A 21,770-nucleotide genomic window follows, 5' to 3' on the forward strand; every position below is an offset into this window, starting at 1 on the left:
CTAGAGATGTCTCTTCAGCTTGAGGAGCTGCGCACGGCTCTTAGGGCCCTTCCTCGTGGTAGTTGTCCAGGTGAGGATGGGCTGACTCCCAGCTTCTTCTTGGAGTACTGGGACTTGCTTGGCCTAGATCTTTGTAGTGGCTTTCAGTACATTCTGCACATAGGAGTGATGCCGGATAGCATGAGTGAGGGCTTGAATTACCTCATTCCAAAGGAGGGTGGCTCCTTGGATGAGATTAGACAGTGGCGCCCCATCATTATCCTCAACTGAGCCTACAAAATTCTTACCAAGGCTCTGAGTTTGAGGATTCAGCCACTTTTGGAGAGCCTTATACATGGGACTCAAACAGGTTTTGTCAAGGAACGCAATATCCTTGACAACATCTTCACTTTCTGGGAGGCTTCTGCCGTGGCACGTCTCCGTGGGGAGGACCTTGTGATTCTTCTTCTCGATTTTGAGAAGGCATACGACAGAGTTGACTGGGACTTTCTAGAGGGCACGCTTCGCAGGATGGGCTTTTCAGATGCTTGGATCAGAGGGGTGTCGGCTTTGTACAGACAGGCTCACAGCCAGGTGCTTTTCGCATGAGGTAGAGGTGAGCGCTTCATGCTCACACGATCGGTCAGACAGGGTTGTCCTCATGCCCCCTTTCTCTTTCTGTTCTATGCGGAGGCGATGAGCAGATTTTTGGTGTCACAGCAGGTTGGTTTGAGGGGCTTAGCACTCCCGATACAGGGAGATGAGCTTCTGGACGCTGAGTTTGTCGACGACTCAGCCTTGTACTTAGAGGGCCAGGAGGCCAATTTACACAGGTGTGGGCAGGCTCTTGAGACCTTCTGTTGTGCATTGGGTGCATTGATCAACTGGAGAAAGACAGTGGCTTTCTCGGTTGGCAGTGCTCCTGTGCCAGATTGGATGCCAGGAGAGGGTTTCAGGTGGATTCCCCCAGGGACTGCAGTTCGATACTTGGGTTGTCAGGTTGGTTTGGACTTGTCCCTCGAGCAGCAGATTGCTCTTTTCTCCTGTCCATCAGGAGAAAGGTGTTCCACTGGAGCTCAACACGAGTTTCGCTGGCTGGTAGAGTAGTAGTTGCCAACCAGGTGTTGTTGGCAAGTATGTGGTACATCACTTCTTGCTGGATCTTCTCGAGTTCTTGTATCAGCGAGGTAGAGAGGCTGATCAGGAACTTCCTTTGGTCAGGTCGCGACACTCAGGTTGCCCGAGCCAAGGTGGCTTGGTAGGTCATCACACTTCCTTGTTCTCAGGGAGGGCTTGGGATCATTGATCCAGCACAGCAGAGTAGAGCCCTTCTTGGGAAGTTCGTCGTCAGAGGACTTCTTCCAGGCGAGGAGCCTTGGAAAGAGTTCTTGCTACAGAGGCTTCGTGTCAGGGTGCCTTAGTCAGGAGGCCCTTGGCAACCTTCGACCAGATGGATCTTTACAGAGTTGCGCCGAGTTGGTTTGAGCAAGAGACTGGAGGACCGATTCGCTGTGAGTTTGCTTCGCTCTTGGGAGCTCTTACGGCGTGGCCTAGAGGAGAGACAATTGACATGCACGGAGGAGCGCCTACAACAGCCCCTCGTCTGGAACCCTTTGGGTAGCACTCAGAGAGGCCACCTGGTTGGGAGTAGGCCTCATGTTTCATGGGGTCCCATGCCAGCAGGTCCAGCGCGCTCTCTAGGTGATTGGCTAGAGTTCACAGGTTTGTCAGAGGAGATGCAGGGTGTCCAGCTACAGGGCATGAGAGGGGTTTAGAGCATGTATTAGGACATCTCAGAGTCAGTTCCAGCTGAGTGGCTCACACCTCTCGAGCGAGTAGTACCCCGATGGATGGGAGCCTTCACATGACTGGAGGTTCTCATCTCAGTCAGGGCTTGTTCAGAGACTGTCCCAGCCCTGTTCTTTGAGCTTCAAGGTGGGGGATGATTACAGCGAGTTACAGTAGAGGCCCCGCAGGTAGCAGAGTGCTGTTTCCAGAGGATCCGAGTTGTGGGCATCTGTGGGAGGACTTGCGTCATAGACCCTGACCCAGCAACTCTCGAGACAGGACACTGGAGGCTATTGGCTTGGGAGTGTTGTCCACTGGCACGAGTACAGTGGGATCCTGGTGAGTGGCTATGGAGGGACCCCTTCTCTTCTGCAGACGGCCCAGGAGTCCCTTTCTTTCAGTACACTGTTCGGCTTGGACGTCATATACTTGCAGCGCAGAGAGAGGCCCGCCCCGCTGCAGCACGTCATTGGCAGGAGGAGGGTCTCACAGTTGAGTTCTTGGCAGCTTTGTGGCAGAGGCTGTGGGACTCCAGACAGCCGAGGCGCGTCACTTTGTTCCAGTGGTTGGTTGCACACAGAGCCACAGCAGTAGGGAGCTGGCTTGTGCATAGTGGTCTCTCGGCCGCATGTACAACCTGTGACGAGTTGGTGGAGAGTCAGCGACACTGTCTTTGGGACTGTCCTTCGGCCCTGCAGGTGTGGCTATGAGTTCTTCGGCTGATGCCTGCCCTCTCCGCGGCTCGACAGTATACTTGGGGGGCAGCGGCTTGGTCCACTCTCACGGGCCCGGCACTACAGTCTGAGCTATCTTCCACCAGCAGGATGATAGTGATACAGGGCGGGCGGCTTGCACTCCAGTCTGCTACAGACCTTACTCCACAGGAGTGGTGCAGTGAGAGAGAGGAGTGCTGGGAGCTCATCAGCGGCCTAGCTCTTTGGTTCATCTGGCGGGCCCGTTGTTTCCGCATCTCTGAGGCTTGCCCTGTGCCACCAGCAGAGACTGTTCGTGACTTTTGGCTAGAGCTGATCCATACTCTCAGAGGACAGCTTGAGGGACTATAGGGCAGCTCCGACCGCATGCGGGAGCGCCACGAGGCTTTCCTTCGACTCTGGCGCCCTGGGCCTTTCTACACCATGGTCCAGGGGGTGCTCAGATGGCACTACTGTCCACCTGTGTGGCTCTTCCCTCCCCCCATTTCTTGATCTAGCCCCATTGTATATATGCTGTTTTTTTCATTGGGAGAGTCTCCCCATCATGGTTGTTGTAGCCCTCTCTTGCAGAGGTGGATGTAGCCCTATGGGCAGTTTTCATTAACTAATAGAAGGATCTTTTTCTTGGAAAAAAAAAAAAAAGCTAAACAGTATAAAGATTGGGTGAAAGCCAAAGTTTACCGCCCTCTAGTGAGGCTACAGGCCGATTTCAGAATGCATGCGTGATCTTATCACAACTTTGGCGATCCAATCCGGTACCTCATCTTTGGAGCCGGATTATGAAAAGCTTGCCAAGACCATCGCGGAGGCGACCAATGCTACATGAACGACCAAGGAACCCTTTCCCGAGAAGATTATGTTTAGGAAGTATGACGGTAAGATGGATGCCGTTGTCATTTATTCTTGGTTGCATCAATTCACATCCTATTTGCAGTTGGCAAAAAGTTTGATACTAACAAAGTCCCCTTGGCTTCCATGCATCTCACAGGTGAAGTCATCACCTGGGGGTGAAGTCATCACCTGGAAAGATGAGTGGATTGATAAGGAGGAGAAAGCCCACACGGCGGGCTATTACGAGTCTCCTCGTTACCCCTCTCGATCTTAGTTGGGAGGGGTTTGAGGAGGATCTAAAGACTTGCTTCTTGCCTCCACAATACCTGAAGCGATTGAAGGAGGATTTTCGGGCTTTGTCTCAACAAGGTAAACCTGTGATGTCGTATGCTAACCGTGTGTCCTAGTTAGGTGGACAATTGAGAAAATCGGATGACGAAAGGTTGGAGGCCTCTCTGCTCTGGATTGGACCACTCGATTAGGTATGATGTAAAAGCCGGTGATCCAAAGACATTGCTTGGCTCAACTTCAAGAGATGAAGCACAATCAGGGTAAGCTCAAGACGGCTTACGATAATGGTAACTCTTCGTCTCATGATTCCTCTAAAGATATAAAAACATTTTAATTTCTTTGTCTCAATCTAATTCTCCATCTACATCTCAATCTCAAAGTGACAAAGATAAGGATAAGGGTAAAGGAAAATCTGATAAACCTCAACTCACACCTGATGAGACAGTTGCTCAAGGAATTGTAGGTGGTCAATTAAGCATAAAGAACCCAAGATTGGAGGGCACCCTGAAATGCCAGCCACGGACAAATTTTAGGCCGGGGAGTTTGCTAGAACGGAGTAGAAACGTCAATTTCATGTTGACACGTGTGTGAAAAGATCGATTAAGTACTCTAGAGACCTAAAACTTGCGAAACACCTCAAGAATTACCCGATTGATGAGATTCACTCGAGATGACCTGAGGCCATTGATTCTTCTCGAGTATGGAAGAAAGCTAAGATACAAGCCGAGTGCAAAAAAGTGAAAACCGTACTTGCAGAAAGAGCTGGACAGAGCTCTTGAAACGAAGATGAACTATATATATAGATAATGAAAGGCTTGAAGCACTCTCAAAAGAAGAGGAAATCAATGGATTTCCTTGGTCATATGGGTTGGAAGTCGACTTTCAAGGTGGCAAGCAGTTCCAAGAAGGGTGCTTGTTTCGAGGATGACCCTGATTTTTCTTCGTCTTTAGAGAGTTCTGACAGTTCGTCGTCCTCTAGTTCCAGTGAGGATGAGAAAAAGCAAGAATAGAATGTTTATGAAAAAATCTCGAAGGCATGCGAGGCCATCTAGCAGTTCTGAGGACGAGAGCTCCACCTCTTCTCATAGTGATTGAATGAGCAAGAAGACCAAGGAATTCAAGGAAGGGGGTCAGGCCGTCAGGTTTGACACATTTTAAGGCTACCAGGACACCCATCGAGCCCTTGAGTTATACAGTAGTTTGACGTCGCCTTCTGAGGAGGTCGGAGGTCGGTTCTTGGAACGCTCCAAGGTGCGAAGGGCGGCATCTTGAAAGAAAATGCACAGACATGGTGGTCTACTCTATTGTCACGTAGAGAAGCACCTGCGACGTGGGTCAAGAGAATTCTCATGTCCACCTGGATATTAGACGAATATGAAGAAGATTTTGAAACTGGCCCGTAGGGCGGTAGACTTTGGCTTTCACCCGAAACATTATTTAAACTTTACGACACAAAGGAACTTCATGAATAAGCCTGTGGTTGGAATTCAACACTTCAAGACATTTCACGACTTGGTAGCTAGAGCGCTACCAAGCGGACAACGACACCCTGTTGGCCCCAAAGACTGGAGCCCCTCTCGGTTTTTTGTAATTCTCATTAAACATGAGAAAAACTTGTAAAATTCTACAAGCTGTCCCACTTTTATCGGGCTGAAATTCCTCTACTCTAACTCGAGTTCGGTAGCATAACCACAATAGAAGTCTCTACGGATAATATCCCAAGTAAACATTGACTTTTCATGCACTTTGCAAAACTCGGCAAGAAATTATAGCACGCTGAAATCTTTGTTTTTGGCCTCCAATTTGCGCGAAAACACCTGTTCGGTGATTCCCTAGCTTCCTCGAAGCTCCTGTGACCTGTAGGCAACAAAACTGGCCAATACCAAAAACCTGCAAAAAAATTATAGCAATGTAATTCTCTGTTTTGCGCTTCGATTCTCGTGCCGATCACTTTTCACGGTAGTCCTCGAGCTCTCGCACCTGTAGGGTCACTTGCCCCTTGAATTAGACGAGATTCCTTGCGGGGAATCTCTCTAAACTGTCTTGTATAAGCACCCAAGGCCTTCCCGAGGCTCCCCTGGCGATATCTTGTTGTTCAGGTGCGAAACCCTAAAACTTGCAGGAAAATAGAGCAGGCTGTAATATTCTGTTTCTCATCATTTTGGGCAGAGCGAACACGTCTGCGCGTCTCAGAGGCTCCCGCATGCAATGGTACAGTTCCCTTTTAAATTGGACGAGTTTTCACGCGAGAAAACACTCCGGTTTCTCATTCCTTCTCGATAAAACTATGCATCCCTGAAGAGGATTAGCAATTAGCTAATAATCCGGTTCTTGTACAGAAGGCTCTTGCCTTGACAAACGCGCATAAAACCCCTATAAATGTACATGGTCATATGAGAAGCCCAACTAGAAGGGCATTACCATATGTGCAAAGGGGGGAGAGAGATGCGCGAGAACAAATCGTCGCGCTACATAGAGCAAGGGAGAAGGCAAGCTTTCCATTAAAGTTGTGAGCACCTGCACCCACTACTCACACCCACTACTCACACACATTGTAGCACACTTATTTTCAAGTCAAATCAGCCCCCTCTTGAAATGGGCGCCCCCTCTTGCTGATGCTTCTGGCAGATGCATCTGGAGCCACCACGTGTCCCTTATGCCTCTTTTGAGTTAATTTCCTAGTACCCACCAACTTATTAGTGTCCCGAGGGGCCTAATTGACTTTGGATTGAGCCTAGATACCCTTTTACTGCTCGGATTTCAGTGCCGACTGGCCCGACTATCTCGTGGCGACGTGCCCTTCCCGATTGCGGGTGAAACTCTCGGCCGTCGACCGTTTCACTCTGGCCATACAATGTTTGGCCATTTGCAACTTTAAAAAGAGGGTCCCAAAAATTAAACAAAAATCATAAAAAAGAAACTAACAACTGAAGTTAGCAATTGCCACGTCCTCGTGACATACCACCCTCTTAAAATTGCAAACGTCCTCGATTGCGTGCCATATATACATGCCATAGATGATTTAGTGTGGTAAGCACCCTTTTATCATCGCATGTATCCGCAAGAAAGACTGTCAAAACATGTGTACAAATGACTTAATGCGACCTTCATAGTTTTTTCAAACAATGTACACTGCTATTGCACTGAATCCATGAGTACATTTGATGTGCTAGTTCTATCATTACCCCTCCTTTGCAGACGTAGGGGTGGGGCATACGTAGGCTATAACCCAAAGACCTCCCAGTAAAGCTGCAATACATTTGGTGACTTTGACAGTCCATGCGCTACCATCCACTTTGCATCCATAGGTGGATAGTTCTTGAACTTCACCAAATAGCATCTTGCAACCTGTCCCTTAACTTTTACTTGTGCAAGAGGCTCTTGCCTCTGCAAACGAGCATAATTCCAAACACTGTAGCGTACTACCCACGACCATGTAAGCTCAAATTTCAAGATGATTTACGGATGCGTGAAAGAATCCAAGCAATCGTCTCAGAGAATCGCTGAGTAGCGTGCCACCTGGCAGACCCACATCACTCCCGCAGTCTACCACCGTGACACCTCTCCCTATCTCATCTTGGTTCATACTTGCAAACCCTAAAACGCAGTTGAAAACCAACCCTAATTTGACCACTTTTTGGAAGGGCGAACATGGGAAATTTCTTGACTGTCCTGTGAAGAGGAACCCACTTCCCTGGTGTCATCCGTCATGTCAGCCATAGTGTAATTCCAAGTTCTTGTGCTTTGTGTCTTTGCTTAAAAATCAACCGAGGCTTACTTCTTGAGGAAAAAGTGATTCTGTCCTGTCAACGGAACCATGAAACCGGCCCGTAGGGCGGTAGACTTTGGCTTTCAACTTACGACACAAAGGAACTTCACGATAAGCCTGTGACTGGAATTCAACACTTCAAGACATTTCACGACTTGGTAGCTAGAGCGCTGCCAAGCAGACACAACGACACCCTGTTGGTCCCAAAGACTGGCGCCCCTTTCGGTATTTCTTTATTCTTATTAAACTTGAGAAAAACCTGTAAACTTCTACAAGCTGTCCCACTTTTATTGGGCTGAAATTCCTCTACTCTAACCCGATTTCGGCAGCATAACCACAGTAGAAGTCTCCACGGACAAAATCCCAAGTAAACATTGACTTTCCATGCACTTTAGAGCACTATGCAAAACCTGGCGAGAAATTACAGCACGCTGAAATCTTTGTTTTTGGCTTTCAATTTGCACCAAAACACCTGTTCGGTGATTCCCTAGCTTCCTCAAAGCTCTTGGGACCTGTAGATCAAAACTGGCCAAAACCAAAAACCTACAAAAAAATTACAGCAAGCTGTAATTCTTTGTTCTGCGCTCTGATTCGCGTGTCGATCACTTTTCTGGGTAGCCCTAGAGCTCTCGCACCTGTAGGGTCACTTGCCTCTTGAATTAGACGAGATTCCTCGTGGGGAATCTCTCTAAACTGTCGTGTATAAGCACCCAAGGCCTTTTCGAGGCTCCCCTGGCGATATCTTGTCGTTTAGGTGTGAAACCCTAAACAGGCAGGAAAACACAGTAGGCTGTATTTTTCTGTTTTGCATCATTTTGGGCGCAGCGATCACGTCTACGCGTGTCTCAGAGGCTCCCGCACGCAATGGGACAGTTCCCTTTCAAATTGGACGAGTTTTCATGCGAGAAAACACTCCGTTTCGCATTCCTTCGCGATAAAACTGTGCATCCCTTAAGAGGATTAGAATTAGCTAATCTGGTTCTTGAACAGAAGGCTCTTGCCTTGGCAAACGTGCATAAAACCCCCATAACTGTACATGGTCATATGAGAAGCCCAACTAGAGGGGCATTACTGTATGTGCAAAGGAGAGAGAGATGCGCGAGAACAAATCGACGCGCTACATAGAGCAAGGGAGAAGGCAAGCTTTTCACTAAAGCTGTGAGCACCTGCACCCACTACTAACACACTGTAGCACACTTATTTTCAAGTCAAATCAGCCCCCTGTCTTGAAATGGGCGCCCCCTCTTCCTGATTCTTCTGGCAGATGCATCTGGAGCCGTCATGTGTCCCTTATGCCTTTTTTTGAGTTAATTTCCTAGTACCCACCAACTTATAAGTGCGTGAGGGGCCTAAATGATTTTGGATTGAGCCTAGACACCCTTTACTGATCGGATTCCAGTGCCGACTGGCCCGACCGTCTCGTGGCGACGTACCCTTCCCGACTGCGGGGGTGAAACTCTCAATCGTCGGCTGTTTCACATTGGCCATACAATATCCGGCCATTTGCAACTTCAAAAAGAGGGTCCCATAAATTAAACAAAAAATCATCGGAAAGAAACCAACAGCTCAAGTTAGCAATTTCCACGTCCTCGTGACAGATGTCATCACGGCTTGGCATATTCCGAGGATGACTAAGAAAGACACGTTGGATGACTACTGCCAGAAGTTTTGGGATACTTTTCTTTTTTCCGAGAAAAAGATCCTTTCATTAGTTAATAAAACTGCCCATAGGGCTACAAACCACCTCTACTAGAGAGGGCTACATCAAAAGCATGGGGAGACTCTCCCAGTGAGTAAACAAAATATGTACAGTGAGGCTAAATCAAGAGCCTGCTCACACCTGTGCAAATTGGCCTCTTGGCCCTCCAAGTACAAAGCTGAGTTGTCGGCAAACTCAAAGCAAGAAGCTCATCTGCCCTAAGAGGGAGCTCAAGACCAGTAGGCCAGCCTGCTAAGAAGTCAAAAATCGCTCATTGCCTCAACATAGAACAAAAAGAGGAAGGGGGCAAGAGGGCAAACCCTATTTGACCAAACGCACGAGCAAGAAGCGCTTCCCTCTTCCAAGAGCACCTGATTGTGCGCACGCCAAGAGCACCTGATTGTGCGCACGCCTATAGAGAAACGACACACCTCTAATCCAAGCATCTGTGAAACCCATCCTGCGTAGAGTGCCCTTCAGGAAGTCCCAATCAACTCTGTCCTAGGCCTTCTCAAAATCGAGGAGTATCACCAAATCCTCCCTCGGAGACGTGCGAGGGATGACGCCTCCCAAAAAGTGAAGATGTTGTCAAGGATACTATGCTCCTTGACAAAACCTGTGTGGGTCCCATGTATAATACTTTCTAGTAGTGGCTGGATCTTCAAGCTCAGAGCCTTTGCTAGAATTTTGTAGGATGAGTTGAGGATGGTAATGGGTCGTCACTGTCGAATCTCATCCAAGGAGCGGCCCTCCTTGGGAATAAGGTAGATTAAAGCCTCACTCATGCTGTCAGAGGCATCTTGCCAGTGTACAAAACGTAGTGGAATGCGCTGCAAAGATCTGCACCAACCAAGTCCCGGTACTCCAAGAAAAAGATGGGAGTCAAACCATCCTCTCCTGGACGACTACCTCGGAGGAGTGCTCGTGCCCAAACTTGCTCTCTGTATGCATCTTGGCGCTCTGACTGAGGCTCAATTGACAATAGATCGCGGTAGAAGTCAGTAGCACTGCACGCATATCCTCAGGCTCTGAAGCAAGTGATCCGTCAGGTCTTCTCAATTGTCTAACATTGGTGTCCGCATGGCGTGGCCCCACTGTCTCAAAAAACTCCCCGGTAACTCTGTCACCCACCTAAGTCCACTAAGCAAACTCACGACACCGCTCCTCAATGCTAGTCAACTCCTGCCTAGCCTACTGCATCTGCTCCTCCAACCATGGACTGTCTGGATGTTGCTCCTGCATCCTCTGTAAGGAAACAATGCCCCGTCGAAGACGCTTCTCCTCTTCCCTGGTTGCAAGCAACAACTGGTTGTAGCCAAGCGAGCTGCAGACTCCTGAAGGAAGAAGCGACTAAGCTCTGCCAATCCTGTGGCCACTCTACCAGTAGGGTGCCCTGTGTCACGTGACACATCCAACCCTATGTGTCAGTTCAGTCAAGTCAATCTAGAATAGGAAGTGATCTTGCACTTTTGTGAGTCTGTTCGCAGACCGTGCAAGACCAGACACTTAGTAGATGCATATCCTCCGGTTGCACACAGCATGATCATCAGCATTCCCATCAGAATCCATCATGGAATTTTCTAGTGTGGAACTGTCCAGAGGGAGTCCAGGCCTGAGGGCAAGAGAGCACTAGGGTTGGACAAGGACTATGGTTAGCCAAGTGGGGTCATTGACTAGCCAAAGTGGAATCCTTTGCTACATAGGCTACATTTCAGTTCTGGATGTGGCCGCAGTGTACAAAGAGGGTCGGATGACCTAGAAAGATACAATGGCAGCATCTCCTAAAATTTAGGGAACTGCTATTTTGGGACCTGAAAATGTCTTCGCGTCATTACGTGCAGTTTGACATGGGGATCATTTTGTTACTCTGTGGCCAAGTCAACAGAGGCTGCAAGTGAGATATTTTTAGACCCGAGGGTCTAAAGCGGGAAAATGCACAAATGAGTGACACTTGGCACTATGAGGCCAGTTTACTACTCATAGAGAAGGCAAAAACGTGATTTATAGCTGGGAGGCTCATTTTGCAAGTTTCTGTCACAGGTTAAGAGCTATGGAGTGCTTGCTTTCCCTCCTATGTACAGTGCAGTGCCAGGAGTGATGCCCTGCACGCTACGCACTGCCCTCTCTCTCCCCTTTGGCAGTATGTTATGCCCCTCTAGTGGGCTCTCCATTTGACCAATGTACAGTTGTGTGGGTTCATGCGCGATTGCCGAGGCAAGAGCCTCTTGCATAGGTACTGGATTAGCTAGCAGCTAATCCCCCCGCAGGTACAGGTGAATTCGGAGAGGTTTCACACCAGAAATCTCGTCCGATTCAAAGGGCAAGTAGCCCTACAGGTGCGGGAGCTCGAGGACTTGCTAAGGATGCGACCGGCACGCGAAACGGAGCCCGAGACAGTAAATAACAGCCTGCTGTGTATTTTTGCAGGTTTAGGGTTTTGGCCCTAAACGGACCCTAATACCCCCAGGAGGTTCGGGGACGCAAGGGGACCGGTGTACAGGTGATCTGGCGCATTTTCAGGGCTGAAAACAGAGAATTCAGCGTGTTGCAGATTCTCGCCAGGTTTTGCAAAGTGCCCGTATGCGTCGGGAAAGTCGGCCAATGCGTGGGAATACTGACTGTGAAGGGTTCGAGTACAGTTATGTTGCCGAAATCGGGCTGGAACAGTGGAAATTCAGCCGAGTTTGTACGGGGCAGCTTGTAGGGAACCACAGCGTTTATTCCCTCTTTTGAACAATAAAGAAATACCGAAAGGGGCGCCTAAGTTAGGGGCCAATCTGGTGTCCGTCTACTCATACAGGTGCAATCCAGCAGCTTGTATCCCTCTCCCCTTTGTTGTGTCTTGAAAGTACAGGTAAAATAGACGACTAATAATGGGTGAAAGCTAAATCAAGGTTTGAAGTGAAGTCTACCACCCTTTTTGGATTGAACAGGCCGGTTTCAACCTATAGTCAGCGTTGTTGTAGTAGAAATTCAGCAAGCAGTTGCAGATTCAAAGCACTCAGTGTTTAGCCATAGTCTCGTCTTCGTCGTCCACACCGTCGGCCTCGACATAGTCATTACATTTGCATCAGCATCTTGTACGTGTTTGTGCAATCAATAGTAGACCATTCTCGCCATCGAGAGTGGGGCCCTTGGAGGAGGGTTTGACAACTTTCCGGTGTCGTATTCTCTTCTCTCTCTATCTCTCAGTCTCATTCACCTTCACGCACAGTGTCCATTCACTTTGTTTGTGTCCATTGCACTCTCTCATTAAGGAACGGAAGGCTCTCCCTTCCATAAGTAAAAAGGAACCTTGAGCATAGTTCGGAGCACTCATTTTGAGTAAAGTTCAACATTCATTCCGCTGCACCTAACATCCTGCGTGTCCAGACTCTCTGTCCAAAGTGCCTCCACTCGCTCTCTAAGCTTTGGATCCAGCAAGATCCTCTCGGGGATGCGTAGCATCGCACCCCCCCTCCTATGCTGGTCTGTCACAGTGAGAATCATTGACGAGTGGTCGGAAAAAGTAGTCGTTGCCAAGTTGTTAACAGATCCCCCTATGTCACAAATGTGGTCATTGGCGTAGAAGCGATCTATCCGAGATAGATTCACTCCTCCTATCCTGTGGTCAGAGCGAGAGAAAGACAGGCTGTGTGGGGGTCTTACAAAAACTTAGTGCTGCCAAACATTAGAAACCCTCATAGTCATACATAGCCGCTCCCAAGCTGCCAACTCAGCCCCATGCATCGTAGCATGGCCACCTCCCATCTTGTCAGAGGGGTCCTCCAACATGTTGAAGTCCCCCCCAACACACCACTGCTCTACATGCGGCAAAAACTCAACAACATGAGACCAAAACTTTGCTCGTGCACTTGCCACATTTGGCGCATATATGTTCAGAAAGCCCATGAGGCAATCCTGAACCTGCATAGTAATCCATTGAGCTATGCCTGGCACAATAATAACTCTGCCCACAATGGCATGCTGCCAAGAATCCACAATAGTCATACATACCCCTTCCTGGATACTTCCAGGTCCAAATGCAGCTGACCAAAACGTCTCATAGCGACCATGCAAAATCTGGCCACATCGTCTAATGTGGCTCTCACATTGATGATGCTCATGTAGCATAAGAATATCAATCTCACCACCCACAAGGCATCGTTGAAGCTCCTGATGCAACCGACCCCTTTAACGCTGAAACTGGGGCCCTCCTTATTCTTGCACATTCCATGAGACGATCCTCATGGAGTCAGTGAGAAAAAACAGATGCTGCAGCAGCAACCAACCTCGCTATCTTTGAGGTCGGTTTAGATGGGGAGTAATCCGCATCCGAGCGACCTCTAGACAAGCGTGTCTGAAGTGACTGTTCCACCTAGGCCCAGGCCGAGCGTGCAGCCAGTAGGGCTACATCCTTTGTCCAAGAATCCTCATGTACAAATACATAGCAAGGGGGGCTGTGAGTATCAGCAAACAAATACACCACAATGTGCCTGCAACTTGTTGCATCCGGCAGCGTCACACTGAACTTGTCTAAAGGCCAAAGTGTCTGTACCATGTCTGTCACCCCTAGGTCCCCTGTGTGGTGTCAGAACTCAGTGGCCTGGACCTGGAGCTAGTCAAGAACTGTGTGCAGGATCCACTCTGTAGGATCCTTGCCACATAGCGGAAAGGAGAAACCTACCGTTGCATCCAGAGCCTCAGTGACTCGGGCTGCTAGAAAGAGGACATGGACTCGAAAGAAAGACTCCTCCAAATCGGGAGAAGAATCACCTAGGAAGCGAGTGAAACTGTAATCGAAGAAGTCCGTCGTCTGCGAATGTCAAAGCTGGTCAAACCCCGAGGGACCGCTGCAAAAGGAGAGGTCTGAACTAGAAGAGGCGGCCTCAGATGGGGCTGTCCCTGCCAAGCCATGCGAGTGGTAGCGAAAGCACCACCAAGAGATCGTCCCTGTCGGTGGCGGTCAAGCACTTGCTGCCAACCGTCGGCTGCCTGATCGTTGGCCTCTGTCGAGGTACCAGCTTGTGTGTCCTGGGTATCTGGCTCAACCTTGGGAGGCTGCGCATGCGCTGTGGGTCGAGATCTCCAGCGAGCACAGGCCTTCTCTAGTGGCCCATGTGCCTGCAAATGAAGCATTGATTTGGGAGACCCAAATACTCCACACTCTGGCTGATCCAACCCCTGCTCACACGAGGCAACAATATCACCTTTGGGAGGGAGTGTGTCTCGAAGAAGAACCCGCATAGTAGGTAAACCGGCGGCCTTGGCCACAACTGAAGCTGCAGTGCGTAGTGACTCCAAAATCGTCTCGAACATGGAACCAATCCTGGGAAGAAGAGGGAGGTACTCTCTCCTCAGGCCTGGGAAGCAGACCGAGATAGGCAAGTCGGCCTCCTCCTCAAACACATTTGTAGTACGGTCGAAACCATGATGCCATCGTCTGAAGTAAGCTCGAGCTGCTTGCATACCGAGTGGGCTCATCGATATCACCTTGGCCGTCATCTCTGGAAACTCGAACTCTATCTGATAATACCCTCTCCCGAGGATCTGGACATCGGTGATCTTGCCCACATCGGAGAGGAGTCGGGCTTGAAGTAAATCCCGAACCTCGCCTCAGCTGGGTAGAGTGCCAATAATCTTGATAACTGAGGAGGCTTGCAAGCGTTCCACCTCGGCCATCAAGCTCGCTTGCTCTTATGGCGAAAGAGCAAGTTGAAGAGTCGGCTCCTCGGCGTCGGGCGAGGGGGCTCTAAGGAGTCCCTCTGTGGTGGAGCAGGGGTCGCCATTCTGTGTCTTCTGCTCTCGAGGAGGGGGTGAATGTGTCGACTCTGTCGCCAATAGGCTGCAAATCAGACCACAGCAAAGGAGACGGGTGAGCAGGTCGAGGGAGCGAGACGCGATAAGTTAATTTTTTAATTGAAAGAAACGCCGTCTCTTAACCATTTCGGCCTGGATCGAAACTCCAATCTTTTCCGTTTCCATTTCTTGTGGTGAGTATGCTGGCAGATAATATGCACTATGAACATCAATAATCACCCATGCATTTTTTGTAAAGTAGATGAGCATGCTTTGTAAGTTTGCTGAGAGAGTCAGTCCAATACATACTGTCTAAAATGGCACAAGTTAATTTAGAAGGTCTTTAATAACACTTTTTACAGCTGCCTATCCTGGATAACTGTTTATTCATCATGTTTTGCACGGTGTTGTTTGGTTGTGTCTCGATTGACTCGGGGTGTCTTGGTAATTGCAGCTGAAGAACAAGAAAACGCCAAATTAACCGAGCGAGCACATTGTTTGTTTGAATAGCCCTCTCTTTGGAGCTCTAGGAATGTTGCAGATTGACATTTGGTACGGTTCAGCATAGGAAGAAAACTTATGGCAGCATCATCCTCACAAAGGGCCAGAAAAATGGTGGGTTCAGGAGCTTTATCTCATGTCTACATTCAATATCCTCCCTTTCGATGCAATATACCAGGCTCTTCAAAAATGATGTATGATGATGGGAATCGACTATTACTTGTGCCTTCGCCAAACAAGGTAAGCATTTACTTGTGACTTTGAAATAGCTGCAGTAGTTACTATGATCTTAACTTTGGTATAAAGTGTGTGTAGAATGTTATACTTAATGATAGTGATTGCTTAATCTAATTACACTGAATCAAGGATATTGGCTGGGACATTTTCACTGTATTGCTTAAAATTCTTTGTTATAGCTTCGTGTAATTTTCACAATCTTTTTAATTTCTCAACCTTAGTTTGGAGATCTTAATGCACTTAATCTTACTGTTTTTAGGTTTTTTCGTGGCCTGTTACCCGGAATTCACACCCGGACAGTCCAAGTATCACAACAGTGGATGGTGGTCCTGTATTGTCTGCACGTTTCTCTTTGGATGGAAAAATTCTGGCCATTCAAAGCTCAGATCATGAAGTATCTTTTTTCAACAGAGAAAATGGCTTGAAGTTCAAACAGCTTTGTCGGTCCCGCACAGAGCGGATATTGGGCATGTTTTGGACAGATTGTCCAACTTGTGACATTGTCTTCGTAACAAGCGGGTCAGTCTGCTGCGCGCAAGTAAACTTGTGATATTCAGAGAATGCTTGGGAAGACAATAATTTACATGTTTGTTTCTCTAATGATCATGACAGTGGACTTGAGCTTTATTCTTTAGCTTCTAGATTGGATTCAGTGAAGCTGGTGGATGTCAAGCCTTCTCAGGTGAGCTGGTTTTTGTACACACACGAAAGCAGGTTAGTTCTTCTGGCATCAGGGGTGCAGTGTAAGACCTTTCTTTGCTACCAGGTAAGTTTGTTAATACAGATGACTTAGTAGTGTTCCTCTTACAGGCCTTGGTATCTGCTTGCTAATGCACATTGTGTTGACCTTTGCAGTTCTCGGCAGGAGGGATCATTCGGCTACCAAAGTTTGATGCGAGTCTAAGAAAAACAGAGTCCAGTCAAAAGGCTGTGCTTGGGCCAGAAGATGTGCACATTGCAACGATGTAAGGGTGCTTGAAGATTACATCCTTTTTGTACAAACTCTGACTTCATGTTCAGTCAGAAAGCTACTTGAGCCTTATTTGTACTAATCTGTCCTTATTGAAGTGTTTTTTGTTGTCCTTTACTTTTGCCCACCTGGCATATGTGATGTTAGTAATCAGACCCTAGACATTTGAAGCATTGAAAATTTCAGTATATGATCATATTTGTATGCGGGAGAAAAGTGCCATTGTAGGCAGTGAGACAAATGCTTACATAGTAATATTTTCTTGTCTCAACCAAGCATGCTATCTGATTGGAAGACCAACAGGCCTTGATTATTCATGTCTCCCACTTTCTTGGATGTACCAGACATATTGCAGTTTAACAATTTTTGGCTTGTATGTGAAAAGTCATCTGTTTGCCATTGTTTGCCGCCCCTCCCCCGGTGACAACAGTGCAGCAGGGGGTCACTCTTCTTTGAGCGAAGCAGATTAGAGCTTGCAGTCTTCCAAGAGCTCCTTCCTATAGACCATCACACTGGCATGCAAGAGGGGGATTCAGGACATATGAGCACTACACCAAAGACATATCCAGGAGAGGTGGATAAGTGGCCTCGTGATGGGCATGGTCCTCACAGCGGGCTGTCCCATGTATGACAAATTAGACTCGTCCATTGTCACAGGATGGAGCTGACTAGGGCTGCACTTTTATACTTCTGGAATCTCCCGGGCATATAAAAATTGAGCATTGCTCTGTTCACCACCACCCTTGTGTTCAGATTTTTGTAGACAACCATGCACATCAACAGCCACTTTATGGATGATGCTTTTTGAATGTTAGGATATCTGGATGCCAAGGCATTCGAGGAAGGGGCACAAAAAGTTTGTGTTGGCAATACTACACTTTGACTATTTGCAAAGTTTCAAATTTGTTGATGGCTTGAACCCTTGTCCTCTTTCATTAGTTTGATATTCTAGTTTTCATCCCAAAGCTTGAGAGCGAGATCAGATGCCTCTACATTGTCTTGATGTTATGGTCAGCATCTCTGCTCATGAGTAAGTGGAACAACTCTAACCCTTGAGCCTCCTTGATCCCCCCCCGCCCCCCTCTTTTAGGTGGGTTCTCCCTGTTTGCGAGCCTGGCGTTGTATGATCTCTCCCAATGCACATTTTGCATGGAGTTGTCTATAATGCTCTCGGCACTCATCGTCGTATGATCAGTCATCGTATGATCTTCTTTGGAGCAATGGTTCCAGAGGGTGTGGTGTCTCCTCCATGGAGTGGTGAGAAGTTGCTAATAGCTGAAGCTTGATAGATGGATGAGAGATGGCTGGTGAGTGCCTCTAATGGTGCCAAGGGGTTTAGCTCGTATATCAATTGCCAAGTATATGGTGGTGACACTCAGTCACATTGAGACTGAGAAATCCGAATTCGCCTATCATGCTTCAGTCTTGACAGCGGATAGGATGAATAAGGATTTCTTTGCACACTTCCGGGAGCGTCCTACGGGACTTCCACTAGCGCGTTACATGATTCTGCAAACAGGCTACACACAGATCCGGATGAGGTCCTTGACATAGTTTTGGAATATTTTGAGCATTTGTTCACTGCCAATCAGCTTACTAAGGACGTCTTGCGTGCCAAAGAAGAGGTTTGGTCTCATGTACAACCTTTGGTAACAGAGGGTATGTGCCATACGTTACTAACACCCTTCTCTATGTAGGAGATGTATGACACAGTGGTTGGCCTAGATGGTGCCTTTTGTCCTAGAGAGGATGGGTCGACTCGACAGTTCTTTTGGTAGTTCTGGATGCTCGCAGCCTTGTTATGCTTTCAGGTTTACAAAAAATATTGACACAGGAGAGACGCTTTCCTCTATGTGTTCGAGACTTATTTCTCTTATATTTAAAGGCAGAGACACATCCTTCCTTCGACAATGGAGACCTATCACTCTCATGCCTGCCATGTATAAGATCTTTAATGCATGATTAGTATGCGCTTGAAACCCTTTGTGCCCGATCTCATCCATGTATCACAGATAGGTTTTGTGCAGGACCACTGTATTTTGGATAACATCTTCACTTTCTATGAGGCAATTGAGTGGGCTCGTCAGACGGAACAGCCTATAGCGTTCATGCTTCTTGATTTTGAGAAGGCTAAGGGCTTATGATGGAGTAGGTTGGGGTTTCTTGGAGGGCACTATTCAAAGGATGAGTTTCCCCATGCAGTGGATCAAAGGTGTATCTGCATTATACCATACTGCTTCGAGTGCTGTCACAAGTAGAGGCCACATTGGACGACGCTTTCCTCTGTTTGGATTAGCTCGACAGGATGTCCCCTGGCAGCTTACTTCTTTCAGTTTTTTGCTCAAGCCTTGTAATATTTTTAGCTACGGCTACAGATAAATGAAAATGATTTTTGTGCACAAAGAATGAATTTATGAATTTATTGGTACATTTTTCGGTGCAATGTGCCATTTGGAAATTTATCCGTGTTCGGATAGTATGATAAGTAGAAAAGTAGCCGGACGCAGTGCAGAATAGTTCAGAACAAGCACATGAATAAGATGGTGTCCCCAGTTTGCTCAAAAAAGCTATAATGTAATAGTTTTTGCGGTGGTCGCCCAAGACGTCACCCGCCGGGCACAGTAGAAACATGACCTGGCGGGAGTCGGTAGATTGAGTCGGGAGAGTTGTAAAGTCGTTATAAATGCTCTAGATTGGCTAGAAAAATCCGTTCCAGCGCTCATTTTTAAGACTAAGGTTTAAAACCTTTTAAAATGGGTCAGTATGAAAGCGGACAAAAGTTTTAACATTAAAATAAGATCTAAAAACTCAGCTCTAGCATAAGTTTTAGAAAGAAGCCAGCATTAGCAGTTTTGTGAGGCAATTCTCTCTCTCTCTCTCTCTCTCTCTCTCTCTCTCTCTCTCTCTCTCTCTCTCTCTCTCTCTCTCTCTCTCTGACACATTGGTGACACCGGTGCTTCTTTATGGAGTGGAGGTGTGAGGTGGAAGCATCACAAAGTCTACTTGGAAAGAGTTTGAGAATGTCCAAAAGCGTTTTCTCACCAACTTTCTCCAAGTCAAGACACAAACACCCTACATGCTCTTACTTCTCGAGTCCGGATCGCTTCCCATTGAGGTCTTGGGCATGCAAAGGGTTGTGGAGTACATGCTTAAGACACAACGTAGCCCTTTGCATCGACTTCCTAGAATCGCATATGAAGCAAGTCAAAAGGTTCAAAAGACATGCAAGAGCAAAATACTAAGTTCGAGGTGGATGCTTGACATCAAGAAATGGTTTGGAAGATGGGATGCATGTCACTTGGTCAAGGATGCGTCGATCGACTCCCAAGTTAATGAGGCCTTCTTACAACGCCAATGTATCACGGCTTGGGAGAAATCCGGAGGTTCTCCCTTCAGCCATTACACCACACACGTTGCCCCAAACTACAAATCTCTCTTCTTCTCCGAACGAGTTAACCGAACCCATCCCTATATCCTTGAGCCCATCGCGTTGAGTGCGATCCGCATCATTGCCTCCATTCGTCTTAGCTCCCATTCTCTACGTTGAGAGACATGACGTTGGGGCACTGCCGAAAGTTCTCATCGACTTTGCACCTTATGCCCTCGTCAAGTGTGAGAGAGTGAGTACTACACACTACTTGAGTGCTCAGCTTTTGACCACATTAGGTCCTCTTTTTCCCATATATTCAGCCATGAGCTCTCCCTACATACCTTCCTCTCCCAACCACGATGTCGACTCTATTGCGACGCTCATTTCAGCCATTTTTGAGCATCGAGAGTCACTAATGACCTCCACTCACACCACGTGACATGTTCATTTGGTCCCATAGGTCATATTTGACCTTCGAGGACGATAATTGAACTATCTATCTAGCTATCTATCTCTGACTCTCTCTGTCTCTTTGGCGCCATCTGGCAAGGAAAACCTCGAGCCAAAGTTACCCGGAACGGGAACGGGAACGGGGGCCTCCGGAACGTTTCCGGAACGCAGCCCCCCAAAAAGGCGGAACGGGAACGGGGCCTGGAACGGTAAGTTTAAAATATGCTTAAATTAGGTTGGATTTGACCTATATGTTAGTACAGAGCCATACACACCCATTAGTCCAAGTAGAATCCTATTCAGGCATCCTCTGCAATGATTCTTCAGTCTAGGCTTACACACGATTGCGCAATACACAATACATAAATTGGGATGATCCTTCACAAAAGCATCTTGAATCTTGATCCTTCATAGAAAGAACATTAACTCAGAGTTGAAGAATAGAATCTAGAGTCCATGCTCTACACAAAAGCTTGGAGGAAAAAGATGATAGATCATAGATTATAAAGATGGCTTACAAGGCCAGCCAAGGCGCTACAAAAACTTAAAAGACATGTAGAGGCTAAGACTCAAGAGTGCTAAATAACAACTGTAAGAGTCAATAGGTGACATGTCAAGACTCAATCACTCATATGGTAGTGCAATACAAAAAGGGGGGCAAAGCCGGCGGCCACAAAGGAAACAAATATCAAAAACAATGAGCAATGAATCATGACTCATGCCTGAAGTTCACCACTAGGTAGGGGCAGAAGAGCATCCCCCCTCCCAATTTGTAGTGGAGTCCTGGACGTGGTGAATATCATATCAATCCTCCTGCATAGGCTCATCCTCATGCGTAGATCCTCCTGCCTCACCAAGCACCTCTGCCTCTGCCTCCATCTCCCACTGTAGAAAGGGATCTATCACTTTGGATGTTGACTTGCAAAGCATTCATAAGTTTGCACTGACAAAAACAAGGTCATTTGCTTTCTCCACTCCAAGTCGGTTCCTCTTTCTAGATGCAATGTGGCTATATACACTCCACAATTGCTCCAAGAAAGAGGAGCTAACCGCTTGGCTGAGAATGCGGACGGCAAGTCGCTGAAGATCGAGACCATCTGAACCATTTTCTTGCCACCACAAGACGGAGGAAATCTTGGTGTGATCAATTTGGGCATCGGTTGTCCCAAATGATCCTCGCATATCCCTGTAAAATGCAAGCTGATCCTTTATCTTGCGTTGCATGTCACGTTCAGGGTGAAGCTTCTTCAAGATGGTGTTCCAATGTGTATTTACCTCCGAATCATGCTCCTGCCTTGCACCCTGGAACTCTGGGTCCAACACAAAAGCTGCACCATGAAGAGGTGAACTATAGGCATTCCACCAACTACTGCAAAGCTCTTTGATTTCTTCGA

General features: G+C 47.5%; 1 protein-coding gene across 1 annotated transcript in view; it reads left to right on the top strand.

The window, feature by feature from the left end:
• Positions 1–21,770, top strand: part of LOC147419797 (C18orf8) — a 148,010-nt gene that overhangs the window by 73,029 nt on the left and 53,211 nt on the right. The window contains exons 2-5 of the mRNA XM_086505447.1: positions 15,303–15,589; positions 15,846–16,105; positions 16,199–16,352; positions 16,442–16,551. Of these exons, the coding sequence (XP_086361573.1) occupies positions 15,428–15,589; positions 15,846–16,105; positions 16,199–16,352; positions 16,442–16,551 (686 nt within the window). The 5' untranslated portion in view covers positions 15,303–15,427. The remainder of the gene's footprint in view (positions 1–15,302; positions 15,590–15,845; positions 16,106–16,198; positions 16,353–16,441; positions 16,552–21,770) is intronic.

The sequence above is a fragment of the Adiantum capillus-veneris genome, chromosome 29 (genome assembly GCF_014529385.1).
Source record: "Adiantum capillus-veneris isolate H3 chromosome 29, ASM1452938v2, whole genome shotgun sequence".
In the NCBI taxonomy this organism is placed as follows: domain Eukaryota; kingdom Viridiplantae; phylum Streptophyta; class Polypodiopsida; order Polypodiales; family Pteridaceae; genus Adiantum; species Adiantum capillus-veneris.